This window comes from Carcharhinus amblyrhynchos, chromosome 30 (genome assembly GCF_965287045.1).
Source record: "Carcharhinus amblyrhynchos chromosome 30, sCarAmb.v2.hapA, whole genome shotgun sequence".
NCBI lineage: Eukaryota > Metazoa > Chordata > Chondrichthyes > Carcharhiniformes > Carcharhinidae > Carcharhinus > Carcharhinus amblyrhynchos.
This window is the reverse complement of record NC_137353.1, coordinates 6,640,303-6,661,719: the sequence shown is the minus strand read 5'-3', so window position 1 is coordinate 6,661,719 and position 21,417 is coordinate 6,640,303. Positions and strand designations below refer to the sequence as shown.

The 21,417-nt window shown below is 44.1% G+C and overlaps 1 protein-coding gene across 2 annotated transcripts in view; it reads left to right on the top strand.

Moving 5' to 3' along the window:
- tmem201 (transmembrane protein 201) overlaps positions 1-21,029 on the top strand; it is a 180,026-nt gene extending 158,997 nt beyond the window's left edge. For both annotated transcript variants that reach the window (XM_080215487.1, XM_080215486.1), the window contains 2 exons: positions 4,511-4,657; positions 16,000-21,029. In XM_080215487.1, the coding sequence (XP_080071613.1) occupies positions 4,511-4,657; positions 16,000-16,097 (245 nt within the window). In that variant the 3' untranslated portion in view covers positions 16,098-21,029. The remainder of the gene's footprint in view (positions 1-4,510; positions 4,658-15,999) is intronic.
- Positions 21,030-21,417: the final 388 nt, after the last annotated feature.

The window sequence follows — 21,417 nt, the reverse complement described above, 5'->3', positions numbered from 1 at the left end:
CTGAGAGTTTTAGCTAGAAACGGTGATTGACATTAATTTCCTGGAAGGGAAGTTGAGAATTTTGACCAGAGAAGGCTTATCTCCAACATTGCCCATCATAAGTTTATGGAACTGGATTGAAAGAAGATCAGGTTGCCTTGTTCTTATCCTCAGATAACGAAGGGATCCCACAGAGCTTGTGCCACACCTGGCACTGACAGTGATACTCTAACAGGAAAAAAGAGGAAATTAGCATGAGAGGAAGTGAACACCATCTTCAGGGATTAATGAAACAAAAGGTTTACCCCGCAGATTTAAATACTTGCCAAACAGCTCAATCACACAGGGATGACTGTGCACAGATTAATCTTCTTGTTGAAATGATGAGCTGCTAACCGTGGGCATGGTGACATTTTTGTTTATTTGAAAAAATGAAGGAAATCTCAACATGAAACCATCAAAAGTCACCTGAAAACCTCAAGACTTCACTTAACCACTTGAACAAAGCAGCGCTGAATGAAATCCTCCATGAATACAAGGAAGTGAATAAATGCTCTTGTGTTGTGAGAAATTGATTTTGATCTGATTTATTATTGTCACATGTATTAGTATACAGTGAAAATTATTGTTTCTTGCATGCTGTACAGGCAAAGCATACCGTTCATAGAGAAGGCAGTGGATGGTTTCAATGGATGGGAAGCTAGTTTGTGTGATGGATTGAGCTACATTCACAACCTTTTGTAGTTTCTTCTGGTCTTGGGCAGAGCAGGAGCCATACCTGTGATTGAATCATAGAAAGCCTGCAGTGCAGAAGAGGCCATTTGAACCACCGAGTCTGCACCGACTCTCCGACAGAGCATCTTAACTGAACCCTCTCCTTGGCCCTATCCCTCTAACCCCACACATTTCCCATGACTGACCCCATCTAATCTACACATCTTGGGACTCTAAGGAGTAATTTAGCATGGTCAGTCCACCTAACCTGCATATCTTTGGATTGTGGGAGGAAATCGGAGACACCCAGAGGAAACGCATGCCAAAGGGATAGATGAATTTTTGTTTGGTTAAAAATCTGAGAAATGTCTAAAGAAAAGCCAGCCCTGAGCAATAGAAATGAAATACTGAGGGAGCACAGCGCTGCTGGAGGTGCTATCCATTAACTTGGGACATTAAACTGAGGTCCTCAGTTGGATGAGGAAAGATCTTATGCCACTGTTTTGTAGAGGAGTCGGGGAATTATCCCTGGCACCCTGGTCAGTATTAATTCCTCATCGACATCACACAAACAGATTATCTGGTCATTATCACATTGCTATTAGTGGGAGCTTGCTGTGTGCTAATTGGCTGCTCTGTTTCCTACATTATAGCAGCACTACATTTCAAAAGTTCTTCATTGCCTCTAGATTGCTTTGAGATACCTGGTGATGAAAGGCATTGTACAGAAACAAACCTTTCCTTTTTATTTCTTTCTGATGGCCAGCCATTGTTGGTTTCAGATTTGCTTCTAACCTTTATTTCGTAAGAACCTAAATGCTGCTCCCTTGTGAATTTGTACTCGTGCATCTTGTCACTCTGTTCCCTCACTTTGGCAGTGTCCAGGTTGATTAAAGTTTACCATGTGCTGCATTATAAATATACTGAGGGGCACTTACCCATCATTTATCCTGTGAATGAGTATCCTCAAGATGGGAAAAGCTGTTGACTATCTATGCCCCTCATTATTTTATAGACCTCTATAAGATCACCCCTAAGCCTCCTACGGTCCAGGAAAAAAAATCCCAGTCTATCCAGCCTCTCCTTATAATTCAAACCATCAAGTTCCAGTAGCATCCTAGTAAATCTTTTCTGCACTCTTTCTAGTTTAATAATATCCTTTCTATAATAGGATAACCAGAACTGTACACAGTATTCCAAGTATGGCCTTAGCAATGTCTTGTACAACTTCAACAAGACGTCCCAACTCCTGCATTCAGTGTTCTGACCAATGAAACCAAACATGCCGAATGCCTTCTTCACCACCCTGTCCACCTGTGATTCCACTTTCAAGGAGCTATGACCTGTACTCCTAGATCTTTTTGTTCTATAACTCTCATCAATGTCCTACCATTAATTGAGTAAATCCTGCCCTGATTCGATCTACCAGATTCAGAGTTAGATAGATTTCTGATTAACAAGAGGTGAAAGGTCATCGTGGGTTGGGCAGGAATCAGCCATAATTTTATTGAAGAGCGGAGCATATTCAGGGGGTCAAATGGCCTACTGTTCCTAAGTCATAAGTATTCAAACAAAATTCTCAATCAATTGTAGCAATTTAAGCAGAGGCCACATTCATTCAAATATCATCTCAAAATGCAATCTAAAAAGTTTAAAGTTTATTTATTTATCACAAGTAGACTTACATTAACACTCCAATCAGAATGGTCCTGTGTCGACCTGTTTGTCAGTGCTGTCAAGCTAATAGGTTAATTCTAGGACCATAGACTATAGAAGTTCAAAGCAGGAATAGGCCTTGCAGCTCCTTGAACTTATTGAGCCATTTTACTAGATTATGGCTGGTCTACATTTAAAGTGATTTGTGAAAGAATTAACGTGATGTGAGGAAAAACCTTTTTGGGTTTGGAATGCACTGCCCGGAAGTGTAGTAGAGGCAGTTTCTGTTGAGGCATTCAAGAGGGAATTGGATGATTGTTTGAACAGAAATGCAGAGCGAAAGGCAGGGGAATGGCACTGAGCCATAATGCTTATTCTGAGAAGTGGTGCAGACATGATGGCCTCCTGCACCATAACAGTTCTGCTATTCTACCTCAATGCTATTTTCTCACAATATCCCTTGATATCTTTAATATGTAGAAATCTATTGAGCAGTGTCTAGAAGATACTCACTGATTTGACCCTCCACAGCTCTCTGGAGTGGAGAATTCTAAAGATTCATCACCCTCTGATTGAAGAAATTCCTCCTCACCTCAGATCTAAACACAGTAAGAAGTCTCACAACACCAGGTTAAAGTCCAGCAGGTTAATTTGGTATCATGAACTTTCAAACCGCTGCTCCTTCTTCTCACCTGATGAAGGAGCAGCACTCTGAAAGTTCAAGATTCCAAATAAACTTGTTAGACTTCAACCTGGTGTTATGATAGTTCTTACTGTGCCCATTCCTGTCCAATGCCACATCTCCACATCAGACTGAACTCTTTCTAGTTTAATAATATCCTTTCTATGATAGGATGACCAGAACTGTACACAGTATTCCAAGTGTGGTCTTACCAATGTGTTGTACAACTTCAACAAGACGTCCCAACTCCTGCGTTCAATGCTCTGACCAATGAAACCAAGCATGCCGAATGCCTTCATCATGACCCTATCCACCTGTGACTCCACTTTTAAGAAGCTCTGAACCTGTACTCTTAGATCTCTTTGTTCTTTAACTCTTCCCAATGCCTTACCATTAACTGAGTAGGTCTTGCCCTGATTCGATCTACAAGATTCAGAGTTAGATAGATCCTACCCCTTATTCTGTGGATGTGTCTTTTGGTTCCAGACCCACCCTTTTGCCCCACCCCCGCATCCCCAGCCTGGGGAAACATCCTTCCTGCATCTCCCCTGTCGAGCCTTGGAAGAATTTTGTATGTCTGTCAACTGATGCTGCAAAAGGAATCTCAAGAAAAGGCATTCGGAGCGGGTAACTAGAACTCTGGCGCGAGTTAAAAGGAAACTAGAACTTGGATGTCTGTGTTGTCACTAATTTCTGAGTGATTGCTGTTGTCAGTGCCTTTGATTAATGGGGAATGGTCCATATCTGTTAGCAAAATGTCCTGAGGGTGCAATTAATGGTGTTAATTACATTGTATGCGCTTGGCACCAGTAAAATTTAATGACCCCACCCCCCAACATTGTTTTGTTCTTTCGCTTGTCTGATTGATTTTAGGTTTTGCTGCTTTGACCAGATTACCAGTTAATGTGTGCAACACATCATCATGTAGATCATTAACCCTTTCCCTCCCTATTGGTTACCTGATCGCTAAACTTCCCATCCTGCGCTTATTGAGTTAAACTTCTCTGATTTCTCCTGAAGAAGCCAAAATCGACTCTTGCCATCACTCCGCTCCATGTGGTCGCGCTGCCCATCCTAGCTGACCATTGGCTGCCCATTCGCTCGACTAACATGGAATGATGCAAGAGTGTAGTTTTGGCTGTTTTCCACTTGTACCAGATGCTGAGGGCAGCACCAGGAACCTGGGTTCAATTCCTGGCTTGGGTCACCATCTGCATGGAATTCACACATTCTCCCCATGGGTTTCCTCCCACGGTCTAAAAGATGTGCTGGTGAGGTGCATTGCCCATGCTAAATTCTCCCTCTGTGTACCCGAGCAAGCGCCGGAGTGTGGTGACTAGGGGATTTTCACGGTAACTTCATTGCAGTGTTAATGTAAGCCTACTTGTGACACTAATAAATAAACTTAAAACTGAAATCACAATGTCTCTGTAACAGGAGTGCCGTAACTGTGTTTATGTATTGTTTTGCTCTTTTCAGATGCCAAGTCTGTTGAAGCAGGGAGTGTATATAGTGAGACAACAGGCCAGAGGAAGGACAGCTCTTCCAGATCCTCAGCGTGTGTGGTAGATACCACCACCAATGCTGTAGGCCACCAGATGAACGACGACGCCAAGAAGTGGAAAGGTATGGTGGTTAACAGGGGTTACTTCTCTTCTGTGTCTGACTTCTCCGGTTGTCTAACTGGACTGTCTTGTATTGAAAGAGTAAATATTGTAGAATTTCTATTATTGTATGAAAATTCCTATGATTTCATGAGATTTCATTAGATTTTCTTGACGGTGGCACTGCTACCTCTCAGCGCCGGAGACTAGGTTCAATTCGGGTCACTGTCTGTGCAACGTTTGCGTGTTCTCCCCATGTCTGCGTGGATTTCCTCCGAGTGCTCCGGTTCTCCTCCCTCCCTCCCCCCCCCCCCCCAGTCCGAAAGATGTGCTGGTTAGGTGGATTGGCTAAATTCTTCCTCAGTGTATCTGAACAGGCACTGGAGTGTGGCAACCAGGGAATTTTCACAGTAATTTCATTGCAGTGTTAATGTAAGCCCACTTGTGACACTAATAAATAATCTTAAACTTGATACTTCACTGAAACTTTGAGGTGTCATGTTAGTTTTTTGGCTGTGATTTTTATCAATTTGTTTAATTTATTGATGAGTGGCTCCTTCCCTGGCATTGCCTACAGCAAAGCAGCTTCTCTGCTGTTTATAAAGGCTCCTGTGCAGCAGGGAAAAAGGTCCCAGTCTATCCAGCCTCTCCTTATAACTCAAACCATCAAGCTCCGCTAGCATCCTACAGATCTTTTCTGCACTCATTCTCATTTTATAATGTATATAATGTATGGGTGGCACAGTGGTTAGCATTGAGGCCTCACAATGCCAGGGACCTGGGTTCAATTCCAGTCTCAGGTCACTGTCTGTGTGGAGTTTGCACATTCTCCCCGTGTCTGTGTAGGTTTCCTCTGGAGCTCCGGTTTTCTCCCACAGCCCAAAGTGGTATGGGTTAGGTTGATTGGCTGTGCTAAATTGACCCTTAGTATCAGGGGGATTAGCAGGGTAAATAATATCCTGTCTGTAGTAGGGTGATCAGAACTGTACACCGTTTAATGTAGGTGTAGATATCAAAATGTAAGTGTCAATATCAAATATTACATTTAAAAAGAGGGACAATTGAGGGCTTCAAAAGGGGGAAGAATGCGATCAGAAACTCTGGTTAAATGTCTTGCTGGAGATTCCAACACGTGATCGCCCGTTTCTGACTGCCGTGGCCAGTTAAACAACCTTTCTTTCCTGTCTCCCAGTCACTTTTAAAATTAATGAGCAGGAGTGTTCAAACTAAACACCCTCTTTCTCAACACCCAGTAACCTTTCAGAATGCGACTTTATTCCAATAGAAAGCTGTTTTGTTTCCCCTGTTGCTTTTTCAATCTTTGCGGATAGGGACAACATGTGAAGCTATGGGAAAATGATGTGAAGGATAGATTACAGAATCTAAAAATACTTGGTGTTGAGTCAGTTAAGGTCACACCATCTCCCGAGATTTAATCAGCCAGGGTGGGGCAATCAGTTGGGTTAACCACTTGATGGCAGATATATTCTGGTGTGCGAGTGTTTTATTGGAACGAGTTGGTGGGGTGAGATCCACCAGGTCAATTTAGGTCAGATAGCTGGTTTGCGATGCGGAACAACACTAACAGTGCGGGTTCAATACCCGTACGGTTATTCATGAAGGCCCCACCTTCTCAACCTGGAGCCTTGCCTGAAGTTAAATCATCACCAGTCAACTCTGCCCCTCAATGGAGAGAGCAGCCTATAGTCGTCTAGGACTATGGTGACTTTAACCATTACCTGTTTCGCCATTGCAATGGTCCCAGTGCCCCATTAATAGTGCCAAACAGTGCTGAGCCCATGTAACATTTTATATCTGAGCAGACAAAATGATACAAAAGAGCAGTACAGCACAAGAACAAACCCTTCTGCCCATCAAGCCGGCGCCGTTCACGTTGTCCTACCTAGGCCAACCGCCTGTATCCGTCTATAGTCTACCTGTTCAGGGGCCTATCCAAATAAGTCTTAAGTGTCGCTAACATATCTGCGTCAACTATTTCACTTGGCAGTGCACTCTAGGCCTCCACCACCCTGTGTGTAATAAACTTCCCCCATACATCTCTACTGAACTTTTCCCCCCCCTTATCTTGAACTTGTGATTGTCATTTCTGCCCTGGGAAAAAAGCTTCCAACTGTTCACTTTACCTCTGCCCTTCCAGTCTAACAGTGGTTAGCACTGCTGCCTCACAGTGCCGGGAACCCAGGTTCAATCCAGGCTTGGGTCACTGTCTTTGCAGAGTCTGCACGTTCTTTCTATGTCAGCATGTGTTTCCTCGGGGTCCTCCGGTTTCCTCTCTCAGTTGGAAAGACATGCTGGTTAGGTGCATTGGCCGTGCTAAATTCGCCCTCAGTGTACTTGAACAGGGGCCGGTGTGTGGCGACAAGGGAATATTCACAGTAACTTCTTTGTAATGTTAACATAAACCTACTTGTGACTAATAAAGAAATTTTAATAATTCACCCCCATCCCCCTCAATAATAATCCCCCCATTCCCCTCTGTAATCATTCCCACTTTCCCCTCAGTAATAATGTCACCCATTAATAATTAACTCCCATTCACATTAGTAACAACCCCCCCCCCTCCATTCCCCTCGGATAGGGGCCAACATTCTTTCAGTGGGAAAAATGGACCACCTCATTCCTAGGTGAGCATCATGGAGCAGAATAGGTGAAGAATTTTTGGGAAAGGGTTTGTGAATCTTTGGAATCTTTTATTCCAGAGGACTGCTGATGATCAGCCACTGAGATTGTTTAAGACTATTGTGGGAAGCAGTGACATCACGCAAATATCAGTGGGCTCGTAATATTCCAGGAACGTGGGTTAAAATTGCACCAAGGCAGCTGGGAGAATTTAAATTCAATTCATGAATAAACTGGAAATTAGAAACTAATCTCAGTAGTGGTGACCATGAAACGATAATCAATTGTCCTAGAAATTCATCTTGTTCACTAATGTCCTTTAGAGAAGGAAATCTGCCATCCTTACCTGGTCTGGCTGACGTGTGACTCCAGAGCCCTCTATAATAGCCTAGGAAGCCAGTCAGTTCAAGAACTATCCTCACGTTCTCCACTGTGGCACAGTGGTTAGCACTGCTGCCTCATGGCACCAGGGACCTGGGTTCGACTCCCGGCTTGGAGTCACTGTCTGTGTGGAGTCTGCATGTTCTCCCCGTGTCTGCATGGGTTCCCTCTGGGTGCTCAGGTTTCCTCCCATGGTCCAAAGGTGTGTGGATTAGGTGCATTGGCCGTGCTAAATTGTTCCTTGAGTGGCACAGTGGTTAGCACTGCTCCTCACAGTGCCAGAGTCCCAGGTTCGATTCCTGGCTTGGGTCACTGTCTGTGTGGAGTTTGCACGTTCTCCCCATGCCTGTATGGGTTTCCTCTAAGTGCTCCGGTTTCCTTCCACAGTCTGAAAGACGTGCTGGGAAGGTGCATTGACCCGAACAGGCACCTGACTGTGGTGACTAGGGGAATTTCACAGTAACTTCATTGCAATGTTAATGTGAGCCTACTTGTGAGTAATAAAAAAAACACGAATAGGATAGGAATAGAGGGATATGGCCCCCGAAAGGGTAGGGGGTTTTAGTTTACATGGGCAGTATGGTCGGTGCAGGCTTGGAGGGCCGAAGGGCCTGTTCCTCTGCTTTAATTTTCTTTGATCTTTGTACAAAGGGTTAAATTTGAAATTTAATTACATCTGTTTCCTGCCTACTTAGTCTATAGAATTGAGATGATATACATTTTAAACTTTCAAACAAAAATATAACTTTAAAAAAAGATCAGTCTCCTATTTGGCGCAGTCAGCCAGACGCTTGGGGCAAAATTCATTCTTCCCCAGTGACGTGATGTGTTTGAAACCTTCCTGTGATCTTAATTCTGTGACATTTCATTCATGTACGGTGAGGGTTAATGTGGCAGGCTAATGATTCCTGAAGCTGTTTTGCTTTCTTCCATTTCCTGCCAAGCCGTTCCTGCTGATGATGTGGGTGATGCCGGGGGTGTCACTGCTGTGCCACGGCATGGAGGCACAGTGGTTAGCACTGCTGCTTCACAGCGCCAGGGACCCTGGGTTCGATTCCCAGTTTGGGTCACTGTCTGGGCAGAGCCTGCACCTTCTCCCCGTATCTGTGTGGGTTTCCTCCAAGTGCTCTGGTTTCCTCCCTGGTTTGAAAGATGTGCTGGTGAGGTGCATTTACCCGAACAGGCGCCGGAGCGTGGCGACTAGGGGAATTTCACAGTAACTTCATTGTAGTGTTAATGTAAGCCTTACTTGTGAGTAATAAATAAACTTTAACTTTACTGACAGCTTTTGGCTTTCAACAAACTGGTTTCCTGTAACAAACTGTTAAAAACCCGGGACCCCCTTCCCCAAGGCAGAGCTCCCTGTCGCAGTTTGTGACTTTTTGACCCGAGACCTGCTCCTGGCTGGATTAGGAAGCAGCTGCTTGAAAAGATGATACTCTAGTGTTTTCTAACAGTGAGCGAGCAGCTTGGGATCAAGTCTTGTGGACACGACAGATCCTCAACTTGAAGAGGAACCGGGGATAGCTGTCATTCTGATTGTGTGGTCTGAGGAGTTTTAAAACATCTGACATAGAAACACCATTCATTCTTGCGTTAAGATTTAATCAGCAAAATGCCAGTGAAGAAATCCCTATCACTGTCTTGGAGAGCCAATCCGATCCAGCATAAATATATTGGAGACAAAAATCCTTAAAGTCACGTAAACTTCATGCAGGATGGACAAGGTGCCAAATTAACAATGTGTTATTTAGGGTGGCTCGGTGGCACAGTGGTTAGCACTGCAGCCTCACATTGCCAAGGACCTGGGTTCAATTCCCAGCTTGGGTCACTGTCTCTGTGGAGTTTGCACATTCTCCCCGTGTCTGCGTGGGTTTCCTCTGGGTGCTGCAGTTTCACCCCACAATCCAAAGATGTGCGGGTTAAGTGGATTGGCCATGCAAAATGGCCCCTTACTGTCAGGGAAATTAGAAGGGCAAATACGTGGGTTGTAGGAATGGGACTCTAGTGGGATTGTTGTTGATGTAGTCTCGATGGGCCGAATGGCCTCCTCCTGCACGTTAAGGATTTATGAAATTTACACATCTGCTTTCTACAGCTCCTGCTTGAATACTGGCAGTTTTTTTTATTTAAGCTCTGAACTACTTTTGGTATAAACATGGAGATAAATGCCAGTATGATGTGGCAAAACCACTGTCAGGATACTAATCTACCCTGAGTTTATCAGCCCAGAGCCAGTATTTGCATTGACTGCTCCAGCTTTCGAACTGAGTAATCTAGGCTGCGTACCGTAACTTCAGAAACCCGATCTCTTCTCCAAGTCGTTTGCTGGGCAAAAGCGTCTTTTATATAACATCAGGGCGATATTACCAATGCTTCTGTGTCATAGTTATTTCAGTGTGGTCTATTTCTGGTGGGTGGTTGTTTTCCAGGAGGTTTTGCCGTGAGTGCTCCCAACTCCACTTACCCAGCCACTCAATCTGCCTTTTCCCCCATCTCCAATATTTTGAGGGTGGCACGGTGGGACATTAATTAGCACTGCTGCCTCACAGTGTCAGGGACCCAGGTTCAATACTGGCCTTGGGTCACTGTCTGTGTGGAGTTCGCGTATTCTCCCCATGACTGCATGGATTTCCTCCAAGTGCTCTGGTTTCTTCCTACAGTCCGGTGATGTGCAGGTTAGGTTGATTAGCCATGTTAAATTGCCCCTTAGTGTCAGGGGATTCACAGGATAAATGCGTGGGGTTACGGGGATAAGGCATGGGTGGGATTGTTGTCAGCGCAGACTGGATGGCCAAATGGCCTCCTTCTGCATTGTAGGATTCTATGAAAACTAATAAGTGAAAGCGTTCAATTAAAAATAAATGATGACCGGAAGGTTTTTCTCCCTGCCTACTTGCAGCAGTGCCTGGAAGATTCATCTAAAGTTAAAAGTTTATTTATTAGTCATAAGTAAGGCTTACATTAACATTGCAATAAAGTTACTGTGAAATTCCCCTACTCGCCACACCCTGGCGCCTGTTCGGGTCAATGCACCATATCGGCGCGTCTTTCAGAATGTGGGAGGAAACTGGAGCATCCAGAGGAAACCCACACAGACACAGGAAGGATGTGCAAACTCTGCACAGACAGTGACCCAAGCCGGGAATCGAACCCGGGGTCCCTGGCGCTGTGAAGCAGCAGTGCTAACCACTGTGCCACCCCCACCTCCTTCATTTTTAAGGAGATCTTAGCATTGTGGTAATGTCGTTGCACTAGTAATCCAAAGGCCCAGGATATTGTTTCAGAGGCACAAGTTCCCTTCCCATGGTAGCTAGTGAAATTTAAATTGAGTTAATAAAATAGGGAATATGATGTTTGTCTTGTTAATAATGAGCAGGAAACTACCAAATTGCTGTAAAACCCCATCTGTTTTACTAATGTTCCTTCAAGGAACGAAGTCTGCCATCCTCACCTGATCTGGTCTACATGTGACTTCAGATCCATAGCAACCTAGCTGATTCTTAACTGCCCTCTAAAATGGCCTAGCAAATCACTGAGTTGTATTGAACAGTGAGAGAAAGCGCTGTGGGTGTCTACACCATATGGACTACAGCAGTTCAAGAAGACATCTCTCCACCTTCTTCTCAAGGGGAACCAATTCTGGCATGACCAGCAGTCCTTGCATCCGTAGAACAAACACTTCTAATTAAATCCTGGAGAGCTGGCAACCCCTACATGTTCTTAGTGTTGTGAGAAGCTTGTCTCAAATGTCTTCAACTTTGCAACAGTTGTTTATGACGTTTAAGCCTTCAGAATAATGCCTATTCCTCAGATGTATTAATTCATGCTTTTATTATCTACAAGGGTAAATTAAGTAGTGTGTGCTATCTACAAGATGCACTGCAGCAATTCACCAAAGATTCTTCCAAACCCATGACCACTTCCATCAGAAGGACAAGGGATACATGGGAACAAGTTCCTGTGCAAGTTCCCCTCTAAGCCATTCACCATCCTGACTCAAATATATCACCATTCCTTCACAGTAGCTGCGTCAAAATCCTGGAATTCCCTTCCTATTGGCATTGTGGGTCAATCCACAGGGCATGACCTGCAGCGATTCAGCTCAATACCACCTTCTCAAGGGCAACTAAGGGATGGCAATAAATGCTGGCCAGCCAGCCAGCGACGCCCATGTCCCACAGATGAATTTTAAAAATTGTGATGGTGGGAAAGACGTTTTTAAAGCCACAATTTTTCCGGCTATATACCCCATGAGGGCAGCACAGATGGCACAGTGGTTAGCACTGCTGCCATCACAGCGCCAGGGGTCCGGGTTCAATTCCAGCCTCAGGTCGCTGTCTGTGTGAAATTTGCACACATTCTCCCCATGTCTGCGTGGGTTTCTTCCAGGTGCTCTGGTTTCCTCCCACAGTCCAAAGATGTGCAGGTTAAGTTGATTGGCCACGCTAAATTGCCCCTTAGTGTCAGGGGGATTAGCATGGGTAAATGCCCATGTGGAAAGGGGCCAGGGTGGGATTGTCATTGGTGCAGACACAGTGGGCCGAATGGCCTCCTTCTGTACTATAGGGATTCTATGAAAACAAGTATTGTTGCTTCACAGAACCAGCTCTTTCTGCTTGATGGAATGCACTTTCAGTTATCATTTGTCTTCAATTCAATCCTTTCTCATTCAGCCCTTCAGACCTGCTCCATCATTCAATGAGATCATGGCTGATCTGGTTATCGTTTCAACTGCACTTTGCCACCTGCACCCCCCCCTGCCCTCACCAACCCTAACACGTGAACAACCTGCCATGTGCTGATGTTAATATCACTGACCTGGCAGTGTTGGCTAATCTGTCTCCGTTTATTCCTCTTTCTGCTTTCTGCCTCCTTGGGTTCAAATCATCAGATGGAGAAACCGACCTTTCCCCGCGATAGATAGGATGAAATCTCAATGGCTGCAGTTTGATGTGTCCTAATGGGCAACTAACAGGAGTCTGCTAAATGTGTTTACTCTTTCGCACCGCCCTCCCCTCCTCCACCCCAAAGGTATATGGCCTGTAGCAATCTAGTTTTATATTGAAGTAGCAGAAAAACAACACAAGCTGCCAAGTAGACATATCCTTGGAAGCAAACTGAGAGAAAGTATGCGGCCAGTCCCTGTGTGAGCATAAATCAAACAGCTCCGCACTTAATATTTGATTTTGATTTGATTTATTATTGTCACATGTATTAGTACTCAGTGGAAAGTATTGTTTCTTGCACATAATACAGACAAAGCATACCATTCATAGAGAAGGAAAGGAGAGAGTGCAGAATGCAGTGTTACTGTCATAGCTAGGGTGTAGAAAAAAGTCAACTTAATGCAAGGTAGGTCCATTCGAAAGTCTAACGGCAGCAGGGAAGAATCTGTTCTTGAGTTGGTTGGTCCGTGACCTCAGCCTTTTGTATCTGTTTGCCGACAGGAGAAGGTGGAAGAGAGAATGTCCGGGGTGCATGGGGTCCTTAATTACGCTGGCTGCTTTTCCGAGGCAATGGGTAGTGTAAACAGTGTCAATGGATGAGAGGCTGGTTTATGTGATGGATTGGGCTGCATTCACAACCTTTTGTAGTTTGTTGCAGTCTTGGGCAAAGCAGGAGCCATACCAAGCTGTGATAATAGTGAATAGTCTTGTATGTTTCACCCTTGTTAATATCTCCTTATGTGGCTAGATGTCAAATTATGCTCTTTGAGGGCCTTGGGATGTTTTCTATTGAAGTGTTAAATAAATAAGACAATTTTGTCACTCAAACTTTGATGAGACTACAAGTGTGTCCTTGCTGTCACTGCTGAGGGATTGAATTTTGCCACTTCCTTGGTCTTTATTGAAAGAGTTCTGATGTCTCGGGTGAACCAGTTTTCTGCAAATGTTTAGCCCTCTCAGTTGAGGCAGCATCTTCAAGTACAAGCAGCTGCCATCAAAGTCTAAGAGGTAAAGGCTTCCCTCAGTAACTTGGTGAATATAGTCGCTGTTTGGAGACGAGCCCTGAAAGAGCAGAAGGATGCTGATTCAGATCCCTATTTTAAAAGCCAGTGCTCAATTGGGAGTACATTCCTGCTGCCGCAGTTGAGCTCACCTTCCTGAGCGAAGGAAGTAATTAAATTAGCCCCTCCATCACGGTCCATTGACCTCTGTTGATAAGTGAGTGCCAAGTGATGACATGCAAAACTCTGCTTCGAGCCATATATTATTGAAAAACAAGCCGGTAGTCAGTATCTTGCCTTTCACATGGGGGGGGGCACCCAAACAAGAACATTGCCAGTACACACGTAACTCAGTCATACCAGAATCTGCACCCTTGGGAGAGAAGGTGGAATTAGACAAAAAGAAACTTAAACTTGGGAGAGATGGAGATGACAGTGTGGTGTCAGGGAAAACTGTTCACTTTCTATTTAAAAAGTAACACAGTTACCAAACTCTTTAAAAAAAAGTTAAAGATGTCTCTTTAGTTTCACCTCTGAATCCACATTGTCCCAAACCAGCTTAAAGCTCTAAGGAGAACAGGCAGCCTTAGTTTGAAAGACTTTATAATCCTAAATTGGGTATGAGTGAGTTTATTAGCTGGTCAAACCTCATTTGGAATACTGTGAGCAGTTTTGGGCCCCATACCTAAGGAAGGATGTGCTAGCCTTGGAGGGGGTGTGAGGAGGTTCACAAGAATGATCTCAGGAGTGAAGGGTTTGTCATATGAGGAACAGTTGAGGAGTCTCAGTCAATACTTGATGGAGTTTAGAAGGATGAGGGGTGATCTTATTGAAATTTACTGAACACAGAGAGGCCCGGATAGAGTGGATGTTTCCACTAGTGGGAGAGAATAGAACTCAAGGGCACAACCTCAGAGTGAAGGGAGGCTCCTTTAAAACTGACATGAGGAGGAATTTCTTCAGCCAGGGAGGGGTGAATCTGTGGAATTCACGGTGGAGGCCAGGTCATAGAGCGTCTTTAAAACAGAGACAGATAGGTTTTTGATTAATGAGGGGATCAAGGGTTACAGGAAGAAGGCAGGAGAATGGGGATAAGAATCATATCAGCCATGATTGAATGGTGGAGGAGACTGAAGGGCCGAGTGGCCTAATTCTGCTCCTGTATCTTATGGTGTAACACTGTGGCAGTATACAGGAATATTTATCTTCTTCATATCGTCTCCTTAAAGGAAGCTAACATGATACACCTCCACAATACCAATCAAAAAGAACTGGTTTGGCAGACAGTGTTCCTTTAAAATGAAAGTGTTTAAAGATTGTATTCAAGGAAGGAAAAGAAAGAGTTAACTCAACAATTGAGTCAATTTAACCGTTGACCTTTGCAGGGAACGTGGCACGTTAGAAGCTTTGTAACTGTGTAATCACCCTGTGTGTCTCAAAGATTCAGACGAGACATCCAGGTGTTTAATTTGACAGTTTGATGGATCTGCAAGAGCTGGAGGTTGTTCTCTACTTCTGCCTTGCAGGACAACACGGGCACTTTCAACTGAAACCCGCTACATCTGGGGCAAATAAAGGTCAACCTGTAGAAAATGCCTAAATAGCAGAAATTAGGCTCTGGAACTGAGCGTGTCACTATCGTTTGTGTTTTCCTGAGGTGGCTTCTTCCTTGCCACAAAGTATTTTGTTGCACCCTTCTGTTTGGGATAGTCAGTGTGACCCACAGCTTGCATGCACAGTTTGAACGAGATTTTCAAATCTGCCAGTATTTTAGACGCTGGAAGTTGATTCCAATCGAGAGAGGTCAGTACAGTCAGTATTGAACAAACTCTTAATCACAAGATGTCCCTCATTAAATGAGCAAAATTGTAGACAGCAAGCACCACTCGCTGATGGATAGAATTATGGTTTCCCACAGCGCAAAAAAAATTCCAAAAACAAAATGTTTCATTAATTTAAATATTCGAAACACTGCGGGACTTTTAAACTAAAATGGTTTCACTTTCTGCTCCAAGAATACTTTTTAAATCAAGAAAGGATCGTGAAAATGGACGCCTGAACCTTGCATGATCTTTCGCGTAGTTTAAAAGATGCTGCTTTTCTTCTCAGCTTAATTTGGCTTAACTTTGGTACTTACAGCACCTCATTTAGCTACATGTATTTAGTGGCATCATCTCAGGACTTGGTGCAGCCAAGTCATTAACAATAAATGAAATGTGTCCAGTTGATAAGAGATTGTATTTTTAATGCATTGTACTAAATCATCTAATTGAGAAAGAAGGGCTTATTTTCTTGATCTGTTGAGACTAAATTAGCTGTAATCATGAATATTTTGCTTTGCTCATTCCATCTATTTATATATGTTCTATTTTGTTGCTAAATCTCAAACCCAGCACTATGTGGAAACGTTCTGTGGACAAGTCTTCTGGGATTAAGTTTGACTACAAATGTGATCTTCGCCGCAGTCTATCTCTACCAAGGTCTGCACTGATCAGAGGACAGGAATTCAGCAGGCCTTCCGAAAACACTGACGATCCAGTCAACCACTCCGCGTCACGCAGCTTCCCAGACGGACGCTGCCTTTGCGTCATCAGGAACCCATCCTTCTGCCCTCTGCAAAGACTTGTAGGGTGCAGGCAAGTTAAAGGAGTGAAGTAGGGATGAGGCTTATCTGATTCTCCCGTCAGGTATGGCGATTGGAGTCTGCCCCCTTGCCTTCTCTCCCCCACCCCTCCCCCATACTCACCCTGCCTACAAATATATTTGCATTTGGAATAAGTTTGACCTAGACTCTCATGAATTCCTGTAAAACACATTGAATGGTGCTCATGCTCTCAAGAGACAGACAAACATTAATGTGACTTACTACCTGCATTGCGTGAATGCAAAGAAAATGCAATTTACCTGGCTATTGGTGATTCATTGTGAATTTTTTTTTATATACGTGTTTTCAAGGCTGCTTTGGCCTGGTTTTGTTTATTTTCCAATTGATGTATTTTTTTTTTCTTTTTATTGCTCCGATCTTGCAAAGCGAGGTAAATTTGGCAGCAAACTGCTGTTGCGTATTCACTAGCCAAGGAAAACAAAATGTGTGTTGGTATTGACGGTGCATCGTACAGTAGTCTAATCCTCTGCACTGCCTTTGTGACTGGGCTCTCCCAGCTGCCTGTTGACCTGCTGTGATGCACATAACAGCTCACAGGCTGCTGGGTAGAGATCCATGACCAAAAAGTATATTTTGTGAAACAAAATGTTGACAGGAGGTTTGATAAAAAAAAACAGAAAATTGTGTTCAACTTTTGACAAGAATCCCTCTTCACCCCTGAGGCGCCAGAACAAAATTGTGTGTCGGAACCCATTGAATCGTTCATCACAGGAGGAGGCCATTCGGCCCATTATGTCTGCATTGGCTCCTTGAAAGAGCAAGCCAATTAGTCGGGCTCCCCCTCTGGCTTTCTAGTTTTAAGTTTGAGCTAATCGCTGAGTTTTCACACAACTTGCTCCATGAGTGACGCCAACTTAAGAAACTGATCACATTTTGTTTACTCTGCTTTCCCACAAGTGAGAAGTCTGCTGGGGATAGATAGCACACAGAAGTAGCGGAAGGGTACACACATTTGGCTTTTCCTAGTGTAACGAGTTATTATATCCAGAGTTGGATGTTGTGCATCGATGCATGTTTCTGGTTTGGTTATTACTGTATATGCTCGTACAAAAGTAAGATTTTTGAGACCAATTTTGTTTAGGTCGGAGATCCCGGAGTCGATTTTTGATACGGGTAACATTTTCGAGAGGTTAGCATACGTGCTTAATTTGAGTGAAATCCAGAAGTGGCTCACGCTAGAACAAAGTAAAACAACACTAAAGAATTAACGCGAAATATATAATATTTGTTTATTTTCTGATATTACAAATTACCGGCATTTCGTCTCCGGGGTTGGTTTTAAATTTTTGGGCTTTCAGCCCTTGAAAAGCTGCCGACAACTTTTGGTAAAGACTTAGGTTTTTGCAAGTCAAAGGTCACAGGGTCAACTTTTACATGAATAAATACAATAAATGTTTCTCTCCAAGGTGTGAAGGTGGAAGATGCAAGAACTCTTATTTGGAGAGGGGGGGGGGAATTAAAAAAAATAAGGCCCTGCACTGGAAAGCGTTAAAGCTGCAATGTATTATTCCTGTCCACACATTCTTGCATGGTTCAGACTGACCTGCTGCAGCTCAGTTTACTGCCAAGTGAGATTGACCAAGGCGAATGGACATCTGCAGCTGAGCAAATGGGCAGAGTAAACTCCCTGAGGAATCCCGTTTCCCTTCTCCCTTTCAACCAGTTGGCAAACAACAAAAGTACAACGTTTGAAATGAAGGCATATATAGAACTATTTTTGAAAGGGGCGGGGGAGAGGGTTGGTGTGGGGGAAGGGAGTAGCTATCATCAAAAACACTGTTTTTGGCTTCCAGATCACAGAGGGATGACTTTGTTGTCTGCTGTAGGTAAGGATAGTGCCTCAGGGTGGGTATGGCTAAATGTAGGCTGGTTGACTGTGGTAGAGCTATGTTAAATAAGACTGCACGGACCCCCAAGGTTAAATCGCTACCAATCCTTACAGTGTGGAAGGAGGTCATTTGGCCCATTGAGCCTGCATCAACAAAAATCCCATCCAGGCTGTATCCCTGTAACCCCGCCTATTTACTCTGCTAATCTCACTGACACTAAGGGGCAATTTATCATGGCCAGTTGACCTAGCATGTGCATCTTTGGAATGCAGGAGGAAACCGGAACACCCAGAGGAAAGTCACGCAGACATGGCAAGAACGTACAGACTCCACACAGACAGTGACCTGGGGCTGGAATTGAACTCGGGTCCCTGGCACTGTGCGGCAGCAGTGCCAACCACTGTGCCACCCTATGAGTGTAGCTGTATTTTAAAGTACATACAAAGGATCATGACACAATAATTAGTATGGTGCACTGCTACCCTCAGAAGGAATCTGAATCTGAAAGGCAACCGTCCGATCCCCCCTCTGTAGTTATGAGAAAACTCTCCAAACCTTCGATCAAAAAGCTTGACATCATGTAGGGTCCCAGTTTTTGGAAGGGCAACGGTTGGTCAAATTAACAACTCCCTATTCTTCCCCAAATTGAATGTTAGACTGCTAACTGACCATCACAAGGCAGTGGGAGGGAACATAAAATAGAATAGAATCTCTACAGTGCAGAAGGTGGCCATTCAGCCCATCAGGTTTGCACAGACTACAATCTCGACCAGGCCCTATTCCTATAGCTCCACATGTTAACCCTGCTAATCCACCTGACAGTAAGGGTCAATTTAGCATGGCCAACACACCTAACCCACACATCCTTGGACATGGGTGGGATTTTCCGACCGTGTCACCCCCAAAACTGGAAAATCCCGGCTGATGATCTGCCTGCTACCTGGCGGGTGGGATGGGGGAAAATTACCCCTTCCCCGTCAATGTGTTGCTGTGGGAGTAAACAAGTGCGAGAAATGAAGGGAAACTTTGGGAAGAGTTGCACTTTCTTGGCAGCAGTTGCGTGTTAGCAATGGTGTGAGTGTGGTTTACACTCCCCAGCAGCAACTCACTGGCAGGACTCTGGAACCCAGGGCTTGATTGCTGATTTGCTGACCAGTGCACACCCTGCACGAATTTGCATTCAATTTCCCAGTCCCACTAAAACATCCATTTAATGAGACAGCACCACACCCAACAGAATGACAACATTGGCTTTCAGAAGCACCAACGTGTGCCAATGAAGGTCGAGTGCTTGTTATTTGGAACAACCGTACAAAGAGAGGCAACTTTTGATCAACAAACCTGAACTACATTTACGCTGCAGACATCTCTGCGTCATTAAGTGTGGTATACGTGGCTTGGTGCATTATATGTTTGAACAAGTGTTATTGTGGGGTGGGGTGTAAGCGATGGAAAATATTCCTCGCAAACGTTCAGATTTTATTGGAGAGTGAATCACAGTGAACTGTTTGGTAGAATGGGAACTAAAACCAGATAGAGTTCCCAGAAGCCACAAACTTCAACTGGTACTTTGTACTTTCGTAAACGGACCAAGATTGTGTAGATCATGCTTGACATTTAATTAGTACGGGAGTCCTTACCTTTGGGACTGAAATTAATCAGAATCTGTTATTTATGAACTTAAAAAAGTTCATGAAAATGTCACTTTTCCGTTCACTGCAGTGTTCCTGATGTGACACCAAGGAACAGAACAGCCTGTACTCCTCCAGCATGCGTCTCCTGGGTTTTTCCCAATGTACAAAATTCCAATCATTTTAAGCCATTTGCCCACGCAGTCATTTCTGCAGTTTATCATACTCTGCCATTGTGGTGTATTTGTGCTGAGTGCACACTATCCTTTGAATTTATTGCTGCCAGTCTCACGTTGTCAGCTCTTTATCCAGTGGTTTCTTGCCTTCAGTTCTTCACAAATGTAAACTTTCTTCTTTCATCCTGTTGTTTCCTGGCATCATCCTCTCTGCAGCCACTGTTAAATTTATTGCTGATAGCTTTTTCTTGCAATCTTTAACTTCTTACCATTAGATTTCAAACTGAGTGGCACAGTATTAGCACTGCTGCCTCACAGCACCAGGCACCCAGGTTCAATCCCGGCCTCGGGTCACAGTCTGCGTGGAGTTTGCACATTCTTCCCATGTCTGCGTGGGTTTCCTCTGGATGCTCCAGTTTCCTCACACTCTAAAATGTGTGGGTTAGTGGATTGGCCATGCTAAATTGCCCTTTAGTATCGGGGGATTAGCAGGGTGAACGTGGAGTTACGGGAATAGGAGCTAGGTGGGATTGTGGTCAGTGCGGGCTCGATGGGCCAAAAGGCTGCCTCCTGCCCTGTAGGGATCCTATGAATGTGGATTTGCCCCCATTGTTTGTCATTGGTAATAATGAAATCATTAAGGAGCAGAATTGGATGTCCAAAAAACCTGCAGCTGAAAGCAGTAGCACAGGGGGGCTATTATTGAACGAGAGTGAGCAGCAGATCATTGACCAATCATGAGGAGTTCTGGACGAAGAGAGTGCGACATGAGCAGGAACAGGGAAAGAATCACCGGTGAATTCTGCTATTGTACAAATGGTTATTTACATTGTGTTGCTGAAATCATAAGCAGCCTTGACTCTGGCAGCAGAGTTGGAGCAGCACTGGGGTGAAGGAGGTGGATGGTGTCTGTAGGCGTTTTGGGATGTAGCACTGGGATTTGTGCCCTTCAGCCTTGATCTAAGAACATTGCCTGCCAGAAACTGAAAACCATGGACGCAACTTGCAATTAACTGTGTGTAGGTAAGATCAGCCATGTGTGACTTGCTATTTTGGTATTGTCACTGGAATCTTACCAAGGAAGGTCAATAGGGTGAACTTCACACTGCCAGCAACCTAACACATCCTATTTACAAAATGTTTGCAAAATGCAAAACCAGTTCGGAATAGAAGTACAACCACTGGTAATAAGCTATAGAACCAGAGCAAGCATGTCTGAGATTATCACTTCAGCACTGTTAGAACCAAATCATTGAATCTTCCAGTTCCTTCCTTCCCTGCACCAGTTGTTTGAGAAGAATTGGATAATTATTTGGTTCTGGTTTCTCCTTTGTTTCTGGCAGATTCTTCTGTAGCCTAATCACACTCTGCCTGATAAGAAATAATTTTTTTCTCCAAACCTTGCCTTTGGTGGTGATTTGAAATTTATGCCCTGCACCTGTTGTCACAGCGACCGTCAAAGAGTTTTTTTCAATTTACCAAATCAGAAGTCCTCAATTTTAGACATCGT